At 58.6% G+C, this 16,652-nt stretch overlaps 1 protein-coding gene across 1 annotated transcript in view; it reads left to right on the top strand.

Annotated features, from left to right (window-relative positions):
- The first annotated feature begins 2,647 nt into the window (after positions 1 to 2,647).
- GRM4 (glutamate metabotropic receptor 4) overlaps positions 2,648 to 16,652 on the top strand; it is an 89,770-nt gene continuing 75,765 nt past the window's right edge. The window contains exon 1 of the mRNA XM_047795381.1: positions 2,648 to 3,505. Within this exon, the coding sequence (XP_047651337.1) occupies positions 2,987 to 3,505 (519 nt within the window). The 5' untranslated portion in view covers positions 2,648 to 2,986. The remainder of the gene's footprint in view (positions 3,506 to 16,652) is intronic.

Genomic DNA, 16,652 nt, shown 5'->3' with positions numbered 1-16,652 from the left:
GGGAGGGAGGCCTGCGGGCACCTTGCCACCTTGGGGCGGGGCCTGGGCCTTGGGGCGCTTCTCATCTTGTAAGGATTTGCCTTTCTGCTCGCTGAGGCTTCATCCCCATGTGGTCCTTCCCTGGATACTGTGTGTGTGTGAGTGTGTGTGTGTGTGTGTGTGTGTGTGTGTGTCTGTGTGTGTGTCTTTGTGGGTACTGCTCAGCCCAGAGGTGCTCAGGCTTCAAGGAGAAGTGAATGTTGATCCCTCACGAAGGATCTGGAAGCCTGAGCAGAGCCCGCCTGTCAGAAGCTGCTGGACATCGGTTCCCGGCCTGAACTCACCCTGCTGCAGCGTTGGCACTGCCTGTCGCAATGCTAAGAATCCCTCCATTTGAAATTCAGGGAACCTGGGCCTGAACCCCCCGGAAGCTAGAGCTGGACAGGCCAGAGGGATCCCGTGGGCCAGCGCCGGCGTGGCCAGGGTCTGGGCAGCCCACCCAAGCTCTGTGTCCCTGGGCTGTGTCCCCATGTGAGGGGTGTCTCAGCTTCCTCACCTGTGTGACATGGATCAAATACGCCCTAGCGCGTAGGGATGTGAGTGTCACCCGAGAAAACGTCAGCAGAGCACTTGGACGGTGGCTGGCCCACAGCCGGGAGTTGTCATGTGCTGTTGCCTCTCCTCCACGGGGCACTCTTGGCATTTGGACAAGACAGTGTTTCACTGAGCAGGCTGTGTCCCACCCATGTCACCTCTGACCCCTGCCTGGATGCAGCCATGCAGGTGACTCCCTTCTATCACTGTGACAACTGAAGGGCCGTCCCGGGGACCATGTGGCCTACAGTCTGGATCTTACTCCAGCACATCCACTTACAGATTTTGAAGTTGAGGATTCCCTCAGGGACAGGTCGCCTCCAGCAGAGTGGTGGCAGGCCTGTGGGGTATCTGAGCTGCTCCTGTGTCTCCTCTGAATTGCCTGGTCGTGGCCTCCACAGATGGTACGCAGGGCCTCTCAGTCCCCACGGCCCCTGGGAAAGAGGCGTGATAAACTCACTCACACAAGGGTGTGAGCGCTGATGAGGGCTCTGTGCAGGGTAGCTGGCCCCTCCCCTTATCTTTTAACAGCCCTTCAGTCTCCCCCAGAACCCTGACCCCACCCCAGGTCATGGAGTCCTGGCTCCCCGTCCCCAGGCTCTCAGCGTGGCTGGTGCTATCTTTGAGTCCTCACCCATCTGCACTTGCTGTGTGACTTTGGGAGACTTTATAATGCTTCTGGGCTCCTGGTTCTCCTGCAGGAGGGGGCTAAGGAGAATGAAGAGCCATGCTTTTGGCTTCTGAGGGGCTGATGGGGGAGGGAGCAGTTTGATGAGGGGTGGGGTGTGAGGTGAGGGCAGGAAGGTGCTGCCCAGGGAGGCCCAGGAGCTGAGGCTGGAGCCTGGGTGCTGTACCCTCTCCTCCCCTCCTCCCTCCGCAGACTTGGAGCTTCAGGGCCTCTGGGGGGTGGGGGGTGGGAGTCTGAGGCCTTGATGGAGGGTGCATGTCTCCAGGGAAACCTCCCATTTCAGACACAAGCTTTGCTTCCAAATGGCTTGGGAAACCGAGGCACAGAACGGGCAAGCGGCTTTGCTGGTCTTCATTCGACAAAGCCGTGGGGACGGGGCCTGGGGTGAGCCCCCAGCCAAACACTGACTCAGCTTTCAGCCCTGCTCCCCAAGGCCTCCTATGTCGAGGGGAGGGAGGGGCTGGCTTCAAAGGAAGCTGAAGGAAACCCTGGGGAAATTAGCCCAGATTAGCAGCGAGAAAGGGGAAGAGCTGGTGTTCCCTCCTCTAATAAATATTTAATCACAACAACAATAATGATGACAACCATCCCAGCGACGGGGTAGGGGTAGGCGTTCAGGCCAGGACCCGAGCCCTACTCAGAGGGAGGAGGTGGGGACGGAGAAGGGGCTGCAGGGGACTGAGCGGTAAAGACCCTCAGAATGAGGGAGGGGAGGCCAGGCTGGGTCTGCACTCCGCCTGGGGTGGAGTGTGAGGGGAAGGGACCACCCAGTGCTCCCCGATTCCGAGGGAGAACCCCGAACTCCCGCAGACCCTGCTTCTTCCAGGCCTCAGGCCGTGTAGCTCCCAGCCTGATTTCTTCTCCTGAGGCCCCTGCTGGCTTTCCTTGTGCCCGAGGCCTCAAGGAGCCTAGGTGTGTCCGGTTCCAGAGCTGGGAGTCAGGAAACTGAGATCCAGGTGGCATCGTGCTGAGTGACCCCGGCCAGGGGCCTTCCTGCTCCCAGCCTCAGTTTCCTCATCTCTGAAATGGGCGGTGTGGCTGGGACAGTCTCCGCCTGCTCCTTCTCATGGGCGCGTGTGGTGGGGGCCCCTCTTCTCCCCAAGCTGCCCCGGCTCTTCCCTGGGGAGCCTGTTCTCCGCTGCCCGGGCTTCTGATGGCAGTGGGCACAGGCCTTCAGAAATCTTCAAACATGACCCAGTTCCTGCCTCAGGTTCTCCCATTTCACCCAAAGTTGAGCAGCAGCCAAGTTCAGGAGATTGACGGAGTCTTTGGTGATAACCTCCAGCATCTCCTTCTCCCCGGCTCCTGATGAGAGATCAGAATAGCTAACGTCTTCTTCGGGCCTCTGTTTGATTCTCTCCCTGTCTCTCTCTTCTAAGGTTGGTAGGAGGCAAGTGCTGAAGCTGTTTTCTCCTTGATGCCAAGATACGCAGAGCTGGGGGCACTCTCCTCCGTTCACAGTCCTCCACCAAGAACAGGCCTGCAGGACGTGGGGACCAAGCGCAGAGCTTTGCTGCAGCCCGACTGCTCCCTGCCGCTGCCCGTGGGGCTGGGAGCACCAGCATGGTTCAGCCCGCTGGCCGCCCTCAGCCACTGCGCTGCTGAAGCCGCCCTGGAGAGACCGGTGGGGGCTGCTCTGCCCATGCTTCCCCGGGCTGTGGGGCCAGGGGCCCAACAAGGCTAGGAGCGAGGCCTGCCCTTCATGGGTCTCTAGGGATTTCCGAGATGCCTGGGAAGAGGGGCTGGGGCTGGTGGTGGGCCCGGCTGCCCCTTTGCCTGGTGCTCAGCCTTTATGGGCCCTGGGTGCCCTCCTCCCTGGGGAAGCCCAAAGGCCACCCCCACATGAACTCCATCCGCATAGATGGTGACATCACGCTGGGAGGCCTGTTCCCTGTGCACGGCCGTGGCTCTGAGGGCAAGGCCTGCGGAGAACTCAAGAAGGAAAAGGGCATCCACCGGCTGGAGGCCATGCTCTTTGCCCTGGACCGCATCAACAACGACCCGGACCTGCTGCCCAACATCACGCTGGGCGCCCGCATTCTGGACACCTGCTCGAGGGACACCCATGCCCTGGAGCAGTCCCTGACCTTTGTGCAGGCGCTCATCGAGAAGGACGGCACGGAGGTCCGCTGCGGCAGTGGCAGCCCGCCCATCATCACCAAACCTGAGCGTGTGGTGGGCGTCATCGGTGCTTCGGCGAGTTCAGTCTCCATCATGGTGGCCAACATCCTCCGCCTCTTCAAGGTGGGTGGCTGGCCGGGCCCCCCCCCCCCAGATGCTCCTCCAACAACAGCTGGGGCCCTCCACACCCAGGATGCTGACCAGCTCCTGTCTCCCCGCCCCCCCAAGCTGAGGGAGGGTGTGTTCCCCCCCCCCACGCCCTAGCAGTACCTGAGAACTTGGGGCTGACCTGTGGTCCCCGGGACGGGACGAGGTCAGCAGGATGCAGCCCCATGGTGCTGACCATGGTGCTGAAACAGCTGCGGGCAGGGCCTTGGTCACCTCTGCTCCTCTGCAGGGATTTCTTAAGGCGGGAGTGGGTGGAGGGGTTGGGGGGTGCTGGTGAACGACAGAAGGGAGGAGGAGATGGGCAGACAGAGATCTGAAAAGCCCAGACAGAGGGAATAGAAATATAGGTAGATAGGAAGGAAGACAGGTTAAAAGACAGGCATGGAATGGAAATGTGAATGTAGGAGATTGCCAGGGTGAAAAAGCAAGACTTTTGTTTTGACATTGTTTTCAAATAATTGCAATTCCCAGGGAAGATATGTTTTTCTGCTGGGTGGTTGAGAAAGCCCCGTGTGGCCCTCCCGCTCCACCTCGAAATTATAGTTAGAAATGTGTCCTGATTTTTTGGGATGAGGCATTGGCTACTGAGCCCACAGAGAATGGAGATGAGCTGGGGAAGAGCCTGGAGGGAGCGGGTGGCCCCTGCATCTGGTGCCCTCAGCCCTGAACCTGGCTGGCCTGGCTCGTTTCCTTCCTTCTCCCCCTCTTCCTTGCACACACCTCTCTCCCTTTCCTTCTGGTGCCTCCCAGCCCCCTCCTTGCTGCCTCCCTTCATCTCTTCCTGGGGCAAGAGCTGCTGATTTGCAATTCAATTGGAGCCAAGTGCTTCGCTAAGCTGCTAAAACAACTGAAAGCTACCGGGTAGAGAGAAAAACATTACAAGCATTTTACCAATAATGATGTGCCCGCTCCTCTCTCAGAGCCTCCTCGTTTGCTCTGTGTGCGGGCACGCGTGCGTGTGTGAGTGTGTGAATATGCGCGCACGCGCGCGTGTATGCCAAAGGGGGTGTGTGTGCAGGGAGGGAGGTTAGTGTGAGGGAGTCTCTGGGTCTCTCCCTCACCCGCTGTTAGATTCTTGGTCTCTGGAGGTGGCCCCTCCTCTCCTCAAAGTCTGCAGAGTTAGTGAGTGCCCGGATTGGCCTCAAGCAGGGATGGCAGCCCTGAGGCTGGGTCCCTCTTTTTCGGATGCTTTCTGGACTGCACTTGCCCAATCCCATGATGCATCAGGAATTGGGGGCATTTCTGGGGGCCAGGGGAGAAGTGGGGGTGAGCGGTGGGTGGGCACAGGGATAGGTGGTGGGAATGAAAGGCCCTTAGACTAGTCTTATCACAGCAGGGGTGGGGTGGGAGCTCTGCGTGGGCTGGTCTGGGCCTCACCCCCAGCCTCTGAGAAGGCCAGAGGGGGCTGCAGCAGTGTCCCCATCTGAGCTTTGTATTAAACACCCTGGTGGCTCTGGGTGTTTTAAAAAGATGGTAAAACAACCAGATCAGGCCCTTGGGGCTGTGACATTGGTGGAGGTGGGAGCCAGTGCCCACTTTGTAGCGATATGGAAGAGAACTCAGGACCCTCTGGAAAAGGTCACTGTCATCACTGGGCCATACAGCCTGTTCCCAGGGCGCCCAGTGTCCCAGGTGGGAATGGGCTGTGCCTTCTGTGCTGACTGCCCCCAGGATAGGGACGGCTCGGACAGGGTGAGGGGACTGGGACCGAAGGTGCTCACAGGTGTCCTTTGTTTCTGCCCATCTGGACACATAGGCGTGTGACTGTGGCCTCTGTTTTGTTTGTGTCTCCTCAGGTTCCAGAGAGATGGGTGGGTGGGGGCAGGGGGGCAGGGGGCCCCCAGGCTGCACAGAGTGCAGGACGGGGAGGTAGACGCCTGGTGGGGGAGAAGGAAAGGGGCTGGGAGGGGGCGAGTTGGCAAAGGAGAGAGGCCAGGAGGTGGGGGAGAGCCAGAGGAGACAGCTGGCGGTGGTCCGAAGTCCCTGGATCCTTTTTAACAGCATTAACGTTCCAGGCTGGCGACAAGAGGGCTCCTCAATAATTAAACTGATAGAAATGAGAGGCTGGGTGAGAAACGGAAAAGCCATTTACAGAGGCAGGAAAGTTGAACTTTGGGGGTCTTCCCATCCCCCCTTCACCTGCGTCTGGGCTGTGCTGTCCAAGGACCAGGAGTCTTGATGGACGTAGAGCGTACTGTTTGGAGATGAGCTTAACGCGGAGGCTGTGGCCTGGTACTTGTCGTGGGGACAGCCCAGTGCTGAAGCCAGTCTGGCCGGGCTTTGCATCTCTGCTCCAGCGTTTCCACTGCATTTCCTCCCCAGACCAGTCATTTACACCACAGTGTGGCCAAGCCAGGACGATCCTGTCCTAGAGCAGCCATCGTTGTGGGGAAGAAAGCACTTACTAAGTGCCTGGAAGGGAGCAGTTTTCAATCCTTGACCTGTAAGAGCTCAGAGGGGTCTAGAAATCATTTCACTGAGCGCCTCGTTCATGTTGCAGTGGAGAAAAACCCCGACGCTCCAAGCAGGGGAGGTCGCGCGGCCTGGTGGTTAAGAAGTTGGACATTGGCGCCAGATGGCTTTTGCCACCTCGGGGAATTCTTTAGCCCATTTGCACCTTGGTGTCCTCATGTGCAAAATGAGGGTGACAGGGGTCTCAGGTCCGGCGTGGGGATGGAGGGTTACGGTCCGGAAAAGGCCTAGCACGGTGCCTGGCACACAGTCCCTCGGCAGGAGGTGTCACTGTCCAGCTTGTAGCTGGGCCTTAAGTCAGCATGAGTGACTCCGTCGATGCGGAAGAGGCTGGACCTAGTGGGCAGTGACAGACGGTGACCTTTGAGGCTGATCCTGGAGAGGCCCCACCATCTGCTGGGCCTTGCGTGTGTCCTGTCATGTTGAGACTGAGCAGCCAGCTTAACTTGCGGATAAGGACGGTTTTCTTGCTGTCACAACAGTGGGACTTGAGAACTAGGAGTCGGGGCAGTGGAGGGGGTGCGGAAGGGGCAAGCAGGTGGGAGGAGGAAGGGGCTGCCAGCCAGCGCGTGGGTGGGCAGGTGCCCCAGCTTCAGAGGAGAGTCCCCGCCAGGGACACTGGTGAGTGACAGTAGCCCTCTGCGTGCCTCCCCTTCCTGGCCCTGTGAGTGCTTATCCCATGCGGCGCTCTAAGTGCTCTAAGGGTTTGTGGCTGCTTTTAGAGAAGCTGCCTGCCTGGTGCTTGGCTTGTCTGCCCCCTCCCCAGGCGCCTCACCCAGGGCGCATGGGGAGTCTTTGTGTTCCCTGCTCTCTCTCAGCCTGTCTGTCTGCCCTGAAGGGAGCTCTGTCTTCTAGCACTCAGGCCAAAAACTTGGCGGCATTTTTGATCTCTCTCTTTCCACCGTTAGCAAACCCTGCAGGCTCTCCTTCCTTCCGAACACTTCCTGGAGAAAAAGCTGCTCATCACCCTGCTTAAATTTCCTATTGACTTTGCATTGCTCTTAGATTAAAATGCAAACTTCTGGGAGTTCCCGTTGCAGTTCAGTGGTGACAAACCCAGAACCCAGCTATATCCATGGGGATGCGGGTTTGTTTCCTGGCCTGGCTCAGCCGATTAGGGATCGATCCAGGGTTGCCCTGAGCTGTGGTGTAGGTCCCAGACGTGGCTTGGATGCCTTGTTGCTGTGGCTCTGGTGCAGGCTGGCAGCTGCAGCTCTGATGCTGCGGCTCTGTTTCGACCCCTGGCCTGGAAACTTCCATATGCCACAGGAATAGGTGACAACAATAAAATAAAATGCAAACTTCCAAACTGCTCGCCAGTCGGAGGGGCCCTGGGCCACCTGGTGTGCTGACCACATCCCTGGGCCTCTCCTGGGTGTACTCTGCACCTGCCGCACTGTTCCCTTTCTGTTCCTGGAGGACACCATGCTATGTTCCCACCACAGCCCCTTTACACCTGTGTCTCCTCTGTATGGAAAAGTCTCCCCCTCGCTCTCTAGGTCTGGATCCTTCTTATTCAACCTAAAGCTGAAATGGACTCTCTTCAGAGAAACGCCCTGCTTCCCCAGTTAGTCTGTCTTATTTCCCCTTTTTTCCTTCTTGGCCCACATCACAGTTTGGAGTCATGTCCATATTTATTTGTTTCCTGTTTCTGTTGGCTTGCCCTCCAACCTACTGCGTGTTCTTGTATGGCCCGTGAACTAAGAATGGTGTTTATGTTTTTGTTTTCTGGCTGTGGCCACAGCATGCAGAAGTTCCCAGGCCAGGGACTGAACCCGTGTCACAGCAGTTACGACACCCGATCTTTAACCCTGCTGCACCATCAAGGAACTCCTGGTCTTTGTGTTTGAAATGGTTGAAAAAAAAATTAGAGTAGCAATATGTTGTGACACAGGAAAATTATGTGAAATTCAAATTTTAGTATCGACCAAGTTTCATGGGAACACAGCTGTGCCTGTTCATGGCTGGGCTGTCTAGGGCCACTCGCTCTAGGGGTGAGGAGATGGGACTCACACCGTCAGCTGACCCTGCTGGGCTCTGGGCTGCACCTGCAGGATCCCGCAAATGCAAGTCCCTGGGGGCCCTCGTGAACACCCTGGCAGAATGGACACATGCGGGGCGAGGCATCTGCACCTCCGGGTCTCCTCAGACTCTGTGGTGACAGCAGGGACCCCGTCCGCAGAGAGGGCATGAGCACTTAAAGCTTTGTTGCCTGTTAAAAGGTAGCCCCTGTCCCCGCTGTAGGCTGCTGTAGAGGGGAGTAGGACGGACTGTCCTGAAGGGGTGGTTGAGGGGAAATAAGCACCTCCCCGAGGCTTGTATCCCGTGTCAGGTTCTGCCCTAATCCGCACAGCAGCCCCCAGCAGCGGCGGCACAGGGCTTATCCTGTGAGGCACAGAGATGCTAAGCAACTTGCCCAAGGTCACACAGCTAGTAAGTGGTGGAGCTGGGGTGCGAACCCAGGCAGCGGGGCCCTGAATCTGCCCTCTTCACCACTCTGCTCTCCTATCTCTTGGCCCTTGGATAGGCTTGGGTTTGAGACCTGGCTTAGTACACTGTGTGGCCTTTCTGAGCCTCAGTTCGTGCATCTGTAAAAGGCGTGGGATGGCACTGCTCTGGCAGAAATGGTGGCTATGTGGGATGCTGCTGTCGCCAGTACAGGCTGAGGGGGCATTTCTGTGGGAAATGCTGGGCGACCCAGGGGGTGGGGGAGGGCCGGAGGAGGTGTGGGAAGGGGTCTTGCTGAGGGTGGCTGTCAGGGGCTGTGCTCCTGAGGTGAGGACCATGTGGCTCTCCCTCTACTTTTAAATTTTTTGGCTACTCGCAGCCTGGGGAGGTTTCTGAGCCAGGGATCCAACCTTCACCACAGCAGTAACAACTCCAGATTCCCAACCCACCAGGCCATGAGGGAACTCCCGCCCTCTGCTTTTTTCCTTTTTTGGGGAGCCGTCCCAGGCCAGGCCAGGGATCAGATCCAGCCACAGTTGTGCCGGATCCTTAACCCACTGTGCTGGGCCAGGGATCGAACCTGCATCCTGGAGCTCCAGAGATGCCGTGGATCATGTTGTGCCCGGGCAGGAACTCCTCCCGCCTTCTGCTTTTAGAGTCCCTCCCCTAAACCCAGGCATCCCTTTGTGGTGGGAGCCTGCCCCTCTGCCCCTCTGTAAACCCCAGCCTGAACTGGGGAAGGGGGGAGGGAGTGAGAGGGGAATCACGACCCTCTGCCAATTCTCTCTGTGCTCCCGGCGAGCCCTTGCCTACAGATGGGGTGTTAGGTACAAGATGCGTGGCCTGGAGGTTCTCGAGCCTGGTGGCTCATAGGCTCCTGGGAACACTGGCTTCCTGGCCCCCATGGCCGAGGAGACCTGGGGTGTGTATTTGGCAGTATTGGGACATCTGCTGGGAGGCTTGGCAGCAACTGGACAGATGCTCTGAGTCCTCCTTGGTGTCCCAGCTTTCTGTCCCATCTGGGTTCTCCAGGGAGTGGCCCCCCCCCCATCCCCACATCCCACTCAAGCCCACCTCCTCCAAGGCCTGCCTGGGTGGCAGAACCTCTCTGATTACGGGAAATTCGGGAGTGGAAGCAGGAGGGTTTCAGCTCTGGTCACCCGCCTGGCAAACAGGCTGATTAGTGGGGATTAAAAGGGGAGTGGGGGCCTCTGGGGAGGCTTCCTGGAGATGTCCTGTGGCTCCTGGAGCCCAGGTGGGAGCAGGTGTGTGACGCCGAGGGGCTGAGGGGCAGCTGCCTGGGGAAGCTCAAGGTTAGGACTGCTGTCTTCTGGCTCGCTGTCCCCCATCTGGTCCTTGGTTTGTGCATCTGTAGAATCCATTCATTCATTCACTCATTCATGCTCTGATCACTCACTGAATCTGTACTGACGTCTCCTCCGGGCCTCGCACTGCTGCAGCCCCAGCCTCCATCTGGCCACATGCTGACATCAGCCAAGGAGTTAAAAAAGTCCTGGTATCCGATCCCCAGCCCACGAATGTGGATTTATCGGATCTGGGACAGGGCCTGGGCTCCCCAGGTGCTCCTCACGGGCAGCGCAGGTGGGGAACGTTGTAAAACAGGAAAGACAGCAGATGGAGGCCTGGGTCTCAAGGGCTTCTGCATTTGAAGGGGAGGCAGGGAACACACATACGAGTTTAATGTCACTGAGGAGGAGCAGTTCCCTGTAGGACAAAGCCAGGAGTGTCTAGAGAGCCATGGGGGGTGGGGTGCCCATTTAGACAGGATGGTTGGAGGTGGACTTTTTCTTTCTTGCGGCCACACCCGCAGCCTGTGGAAGTTCCCTGGCCAGGGATTGAACTCACGCCATAGCAGCACACTGAGCTGCTGCAGTGTCAATGGTGGATCCTTAGCTTGCGGAGCCGCAAGGGAACTCTGGAGGGGGATATTTTAAGAGGAACCATTTGTGCATAAATCTGAGTGGAGTGCAGGGGGTGGCCCCATGGATATTGGGAGGAGAAGTGTTCCAGGGAGAGGGATCAGCAGGTACGAAGGCCCGGGGCAGGAGGACTGTGCTGGGTTGTGACGTGATCCAGGAGTTCTAGAAGGAGGACACAGACAGCTATGGGGGCAGGGAGAGCAGGACCAAGGGGGCTCCCAAACCCGTACCCTGCTCCTTCTAGCTGCAGAGGATGTTGTGGGAGGCCACTGAGCCTCTCGGGGCTTCAGTTCCCTCACCCGTAAGGTAGTATCTGAACTGTCCTTGTGAAGCCACGGAGCGGCCGTGAGGAGACGAAGGGCAGAACTTCCTCTCAGCTCTCCCCCTGCTGCCCCCCCAACCCCCAACTCCTCCCCCTTTGTTTCCTGCTCCCCCCTTCCTGACCCGAGGATGGACAGAACTGGAGGCAGCGGGGGAGGCAGAACGTGGGCCCTGGGCTGATGGCCTTTGTTACCAGGGGGCACTTCTGTGCTTAAGATGGGGACCCACGCATCACCTACCTCATGGGGCGTTGTGAAGACTAACGGGGTGTGGGGGAACACAGGAAGTGCTCAGGCAGGGCCTGGCGGTTGATACTGGGTATTGGCTGAGCGCCGCGTCCCAGGCAACGCAGGAGGTCGCCCAGATTCGGGCCATTCTGGCCGCAGCTCACTCAGCGTCTCGGAACCCCCCTCATCTCTGTAAACTGGTTTACAGAACCCCCCTCGTGTCATCTGTGAACTGGGCAGAATCGCATGCACCTTGCGCCGTGTGCGATGATAGAGTGGGGAGCAGGCGGCGGAGGGCGCACAGTAGGGCTCGAGGAAGGCGGTCCTGGTCTCCTGCTGACAGAGCATCTGAAGGGGGTAGGTAGTCTGAGCCCTGCAGGGTGGGGAGCTCTTTGGACAGAGGGTGCTGGCTTTTGGCAGAGGGGTGACCCTGGTGAGTCCCTGTGAGATGGTCCTGGGGTCCTCCCGACCCTCCCCTTGTCAGGCGTGGGAGGGGTGGGGTGATCCGTGGCTCCTGCCGTGGGGAGGGCTGAGGGCCCCTTGGAAGCCTTCAGTACTCAGGGGCCTGTGCTCTGGGCCTGGCTCTGCTGCTGTGTGACCTTGGGCGGGCAGGCTGCCTTCTCCGGGCTGTGCAGTGACGGTATTGGGTGAGGAAAGCTCTGGCCCCACTCCTCTACCCGGGAGCCGTTCCCGCAGGGGCGCAGAGCTTCCCAAAGTCCAGGCCTCCTTGATCAAGCACCGTGCTTCCCAAGGCCGGCCTCCGGGCCTCTGCCTGGGCCGTGCCCTCCTCCTGGAACGCCCTTCCTGATGTCTGCCGGGCAGTCAGATTCCTTGTCCAAGCCCTGACTCAAAACCTGAAGCTTTCCTGAAGTTCCTGCTGTGGCACAATGGGATCAGTGGTGTCTTGGAAGCTCTGGGATGTAGGTTCAATCCCTGGATCTGGCGTTACCACAGCTGCGGCTTAGGTTGCAACTACAGCTCAGATCTGATCCCTGGCCCAGGAGCTCCATATGCTGCAGGGTGACCAAAAACAAACAAATAAATAAACAAACAAAAAAAACCCTGAGGTTTTCCTGACCAGCCAAGGGCTGAAATCCTGGGGTACAGGGGTCTCTCGTGTACACTCATGGGTCTCCCCAAAGTTTCAAGACCATGTCACGGGCACGACTGGCCTGGACCCCTCAGTCACCCCCTCACTCCCATTGCCTGGCCTGGAGACAGGCAGACAGATGAGGGCGGCTACTGGCCTTGGGAGCAGGTGTGGGACTGAGCGAGGGAGCTGTGCTGCCGGCGTTAGGCCCCCACCCCGCCCAGCCCTGAGCGAACTGTGTGTTTTTCTGTTTCCCCCAATTTATTAAACTAGCATTTTATGACCCAGACATGCTGGAAATGAAAAGGCAAATTCTACTTTATATTCCGGTTGACCTTTATGCTTGCCTCTCGCTTGGGGGCCTGGGCTGGGGCAAGGTGATGAGATGCAGGCCCAGGTCTGCCTCCCCGGCCTGGGGGCTGGGAGGAGAGGCCTGGCCCGGGGGGCTGTGCAGGCGGGGAGCAGGGACACTCTGTCTTTCTCTTACATCTGTCACCAGCCTCTGACTCTGTTTCCCTCTCATGTCCTCCCAGCTCCCTTCCCCCTCATCCCTTGTGCACTTTCTCTGGGCCTTTCTGTGTCTCTCCCTGAGTGAGGGTGGCCTCACCCTGGGGCCAGGAGGGGGAAGCAGCCACCAAGCCCAGCTGCTTGTGGCCGGGCACTCCCCAGCCTGGCGCCCATCCTGGCCATGCACCTGCCTGCCACCTTGATGACTGCCTGTGGCATCTCAGTGCTGAGTTTCCTAGTGGGCACCCCTCCCCCAACCTGGTAACCCCTCCGCCAACTCAGGATGCCCCCCCTGCAGAGCTCCAGAAGTTTCCCCTTGCAAGTGTGGCCTGGCCACAGGCACGTTGTGATGCTGCTCTGGGCTCTCCTTGGCTCGCCTGTGAGGTGACTGGGGTGATGAGGGCTGTGGGGAGACCAGGCCAGTCACAGGGCTGTGGACCTGCTTCAGCAAGAGAAAATCCTGACTCTGCCACGAACAGCTCTGTGACCTTGGGCAGGTCTCCTAACCTCTCTGAGCCCAGTTTTCAGTCTGCAAAATGCACAGGGTGGTTGCGAGGGTTCAACGGGATGTAAAGTGGGGAGCACAGGGCCTTGTGCCCAAAGGGCCCCAAGAGCAGTCACTGTGGTGCGCTGTGCTCCAGCCACTCTCCCTGCCCCTCCCTCCCTCCGGACCTCAGGCTTCCCCAGGCCTCACTTTGTCCCTGGGATCTGCCCGGGGTGAGGCTGGCAGCTCTTCTCGGCCCTGGCTGCAAGTTGCACATTTGGTGAGGGTGCAACCAGGCCAGGGTCCCAGGGGGATTTGAAACTCCTTAGAGCCGAAGTGTCTGCAGTGTGGGGGCCACAGAGAAGACCCCCAGCCCTGGGCCGAGGAGAGGGACCCTGATGGCTCTGGGTGTCTCAGGTCAGGGCTGTGGAGTAAAGAGAAGCAGCTGGTCTGCATTCTGCTTCCCCCCAAGGCTGGGGTCTAGGGGAGAGGCAGTGGGTGTTCCTTGCAGCTTCTATCCCCCAACGCTGAGCAGCCTCCCTCCTTCCATGCTCGGGTTCTGGAAGCTGCCCCCACCCCAGCAGGAAGGGGGCAGAGCTTAACCCTTAGGAATGAATTCCAGGTGGGAGACACCAGAAGTTTAGGATGGAGGGCGGGAGCGGCGAGGGGCGTGGCTCTTCGAGGGGCGTGGCTCTTCAAGGGGAGTGGCTTCCAGGGTCAGCTCTTTTGGGAGAGGAGACCTGTGGGAAGCTGGGTGCACCCAGCTCTATGAAGAACCTTTATTTTATTAAAGATGAATGGCATCGCCTATGTGGGCCTGACAGGAAGGGGTTTCCCTCTCTCACCAGGCGTCACATATTTTAAAAATGAACTCTTTCAAGTGTATGGAAAATTATGAAGGGTAATACAATAAACTGCCCTTGTAGCCACCGCCTGACTTGGTCCAATATTGAATTTTTGGTCTAATAGGGTCAGAATTTGTTTTTCTTTTAAGAAAGAAAACATCATAAATATAATCAGAGGTCCCTTCTTGCGTCTCCTGGACCCCCTCAGAGACAGCCGCAGCCCTGCCCTGCATGGGTTGTTTTCAATTCCTTTAATTCCTGTGCACTTAAAAAATATGGACACACATGTGTTTCTCCATCGATAACACTTAGTTCTGGTTTGCATGTTTTAAGCGTGACAGATGCAGGATCACACCGTGGCTGTTCTGTGCTTGCTCAGTCACGTTGCTACGAGGTTTGCTTGGTTCCTCTCCTGTGCCAGGCAGCTCTCCACTGCGACAGAGCCCTGTGTGATTCCTGTCCGTTCTGCATGGTCACCGAGGAGGGTTCCTGGATGATCTTTCTGGGGGACCGTCCTTGCCAATGTCTCCTTGTGCTCTTGAAGAGTTTCTCCTGGGTCATACCCAGGAGCGGGATTGCGGGCTCCTAGAGAATAAGCCTCCTGAACTTTCCCAGAGGGGCCACGTTTCTTCTCACGTTCTGTGCCGGGACACTGGTTTCCTTTCAAACCCAACCCCCCATTAGGAGCCCGGGAGCTTGTTTGGATATAAGCCAGCCCTGCTAAGGGGACTCTGGGGGTGTGAAGTCTTATTTCATCAAGTCCCTGGGGGCTTCCTGGACCTGCATTTGGAGGTGCCCCTCCTGGCTCTGCCACAGATTTGCTGTGTGACTTTGGGCCAGTAACTGGATCTCTCTGAGCTGGGATAGCCTCATCTCTGAAGTGGGGGTGACGATGACAGTGAGGACCCAGACAGGGCCGGCCCTTTCCTCCCTTGGGTGTAGCCTGTGGTGTGTCCAGGGTGGCTGGAGCCTGGCTGGGCTCTGGGTTCATGCAAGAGTGGGTGTCCCCCTTGACTCTGTGAAGTCGTGCTTGGATTCACTGTTTTGCTCCGCAAACATCGGGGACCCCTGTTTTGTGCAGACTGTGCCATGCTTTTGACACTTGGAGTATGGGCCAAGGACCCTGAGCCGGGAGTCACATGGGCAGTAATTCAATGAGAGTGAGATGAGTGCTCTAGTGGGGGTGAACGAGGTGCCCTGGGGCTGCATGAGGGGGCCCCTTAACCAGCCTGAAAGTGGGCTGTCAGGAAAGGCTTCCTGAAGGAGGACAAGAGCAGGCACCGGCCAGGACACAGTCACTAGTGGGGGGTTGCTGGCGGGCGGTGGGTGGGTGGGGGTTCCTGGCGGCGGAGGGATGGGGCTGAGGACCTGAGGTGCTTTGTTGGGCTTGGCCGTCTGCCTGCCTGGGGCTGCTGGGGCTGGGTGACCAGCGGGAGCCATGGCCTGACTGGGTGTCTGCCTTCCCTATGGGGGTCGGTCGCTCTTGACCGTGAGGCGGCCTCAGCTTGCAGCTGGAAGGGGTTTTTGGGAAGCCTGAAGTATGAGGAAATGTTAAGTGCCTTATAAGCACTTGGATTATTTTAAATTGCTTAAGTGGTTTCTGAGATGGTCCTCGGTGTCCTGGTGACACAGACGCAAAATCTATTAGGAAAGTACAACAAACTCGAGAAGCGGAGACCAGCCCCTCACTGCCTCCCTTCCCACCCTGACCCCCCGGCCTGGCTGGTCAGCCTGGACGGGGACCCCTCCTCTCGCCTCCCAACCCCAGACCGGGGATCCCGGGGGCAGGAAGAGAGGGCACCTGAGAGGGGCTCCTCTAAAGATGCTTCTCGCTTCCGACTGAGCCTCTGACTGGCAGCCAGGGGCACCTGGAGCAGCCGAGGCATGGCATGCTTTTCAGTTATGGCTTGTGTGGGCGCATCAGACATTCCCCTGGGTGTCCCAGGGCGCCGAGGACATACCCCAGCCCAGCCTGGCCGGGGGCACTGCTCCCTGCACACCTGCTAGAGAACTCTTTGGCCTGGCGTGGCCGGTGTGTTGCACTCTGGGCACCGTTCACCAGCGTGTGCGGGCGTGGGCACTTGTGTGTTCTCCTCTGCTTTCAATCGACCACGGCCTCTCCTGGGTGACCCCACAGCGCTCTTGGGGTGCCTCTGTCAGTGCAGAAGGCCTTCGTGTGGCTCCTGGCACTGCCCGCTGCCGGCCTCCTCGGGACAGAGACTTTGCCTCTGATCCTGTGCTCTCACACGCAAGCAGGCTGGGCAGGAGCCGGGCCCTCCCTGCATCCAGGACGCCCTGGGGACCAGGGCCTCCACCCCCGGCTGCCCTGAAGGTGTTGAGAGCCACGGTAGCTGATCATCACTGACCAGGCCGCGCTGTCTGTCTGTCCATCCCCTCCACCCTCACCCCACCGGCCTCATTCTAGCATGACCAGTCCTCCCGCCGCCTGCCCGGCATGTCCATTTCACGGATGAGCTTCGCGAGGTGGTGGCTCACAGGGCCTGCATCTGCTCAGGGCTGGCCCTGAGCCTCCTTCACTTCCTCAAGGAGAGCTTCTGTCTCAGGCCTTCCAGGTCCTGCTCCCTCCGGGCCCTTGCACAGCAGTTGTCTCTGCGGGGGGTGCCCTCCCTTCTTTTCTAACTAGCCTTGGCACCTTGGCGACATCACTTGGACCATCTCCCCTCAGTTTTCCCATCTGCAAAGTGCATCCAGACTTAATTTACTGGCTACTTTCTGAGGGTCCTGAGGAAGGAGCTTTCCCACTTCTT

This window comes from Phacochoerus africanus, chromosome 9, assembly GCF_016906955.1.
Source record: "Phacochoerus africanus isolate WHEZ1 chromosome 9, ROS_Pafr_v1, whole genome shotgun sequence".
In the NCBI taxonomy this organism is placed as follows: domain Eukaryota; kingdom Metazoa; phylum Chordata; class Mammalia; order Artiodactyla; family Suidae; genus Phacochoerus; species Phacochoerus africanus.
The sequence above is the reverse complement of the archived record's forward strand: the minus strand, read 5'-3'. Positions and strand labels throughout refer to the sequence as shown.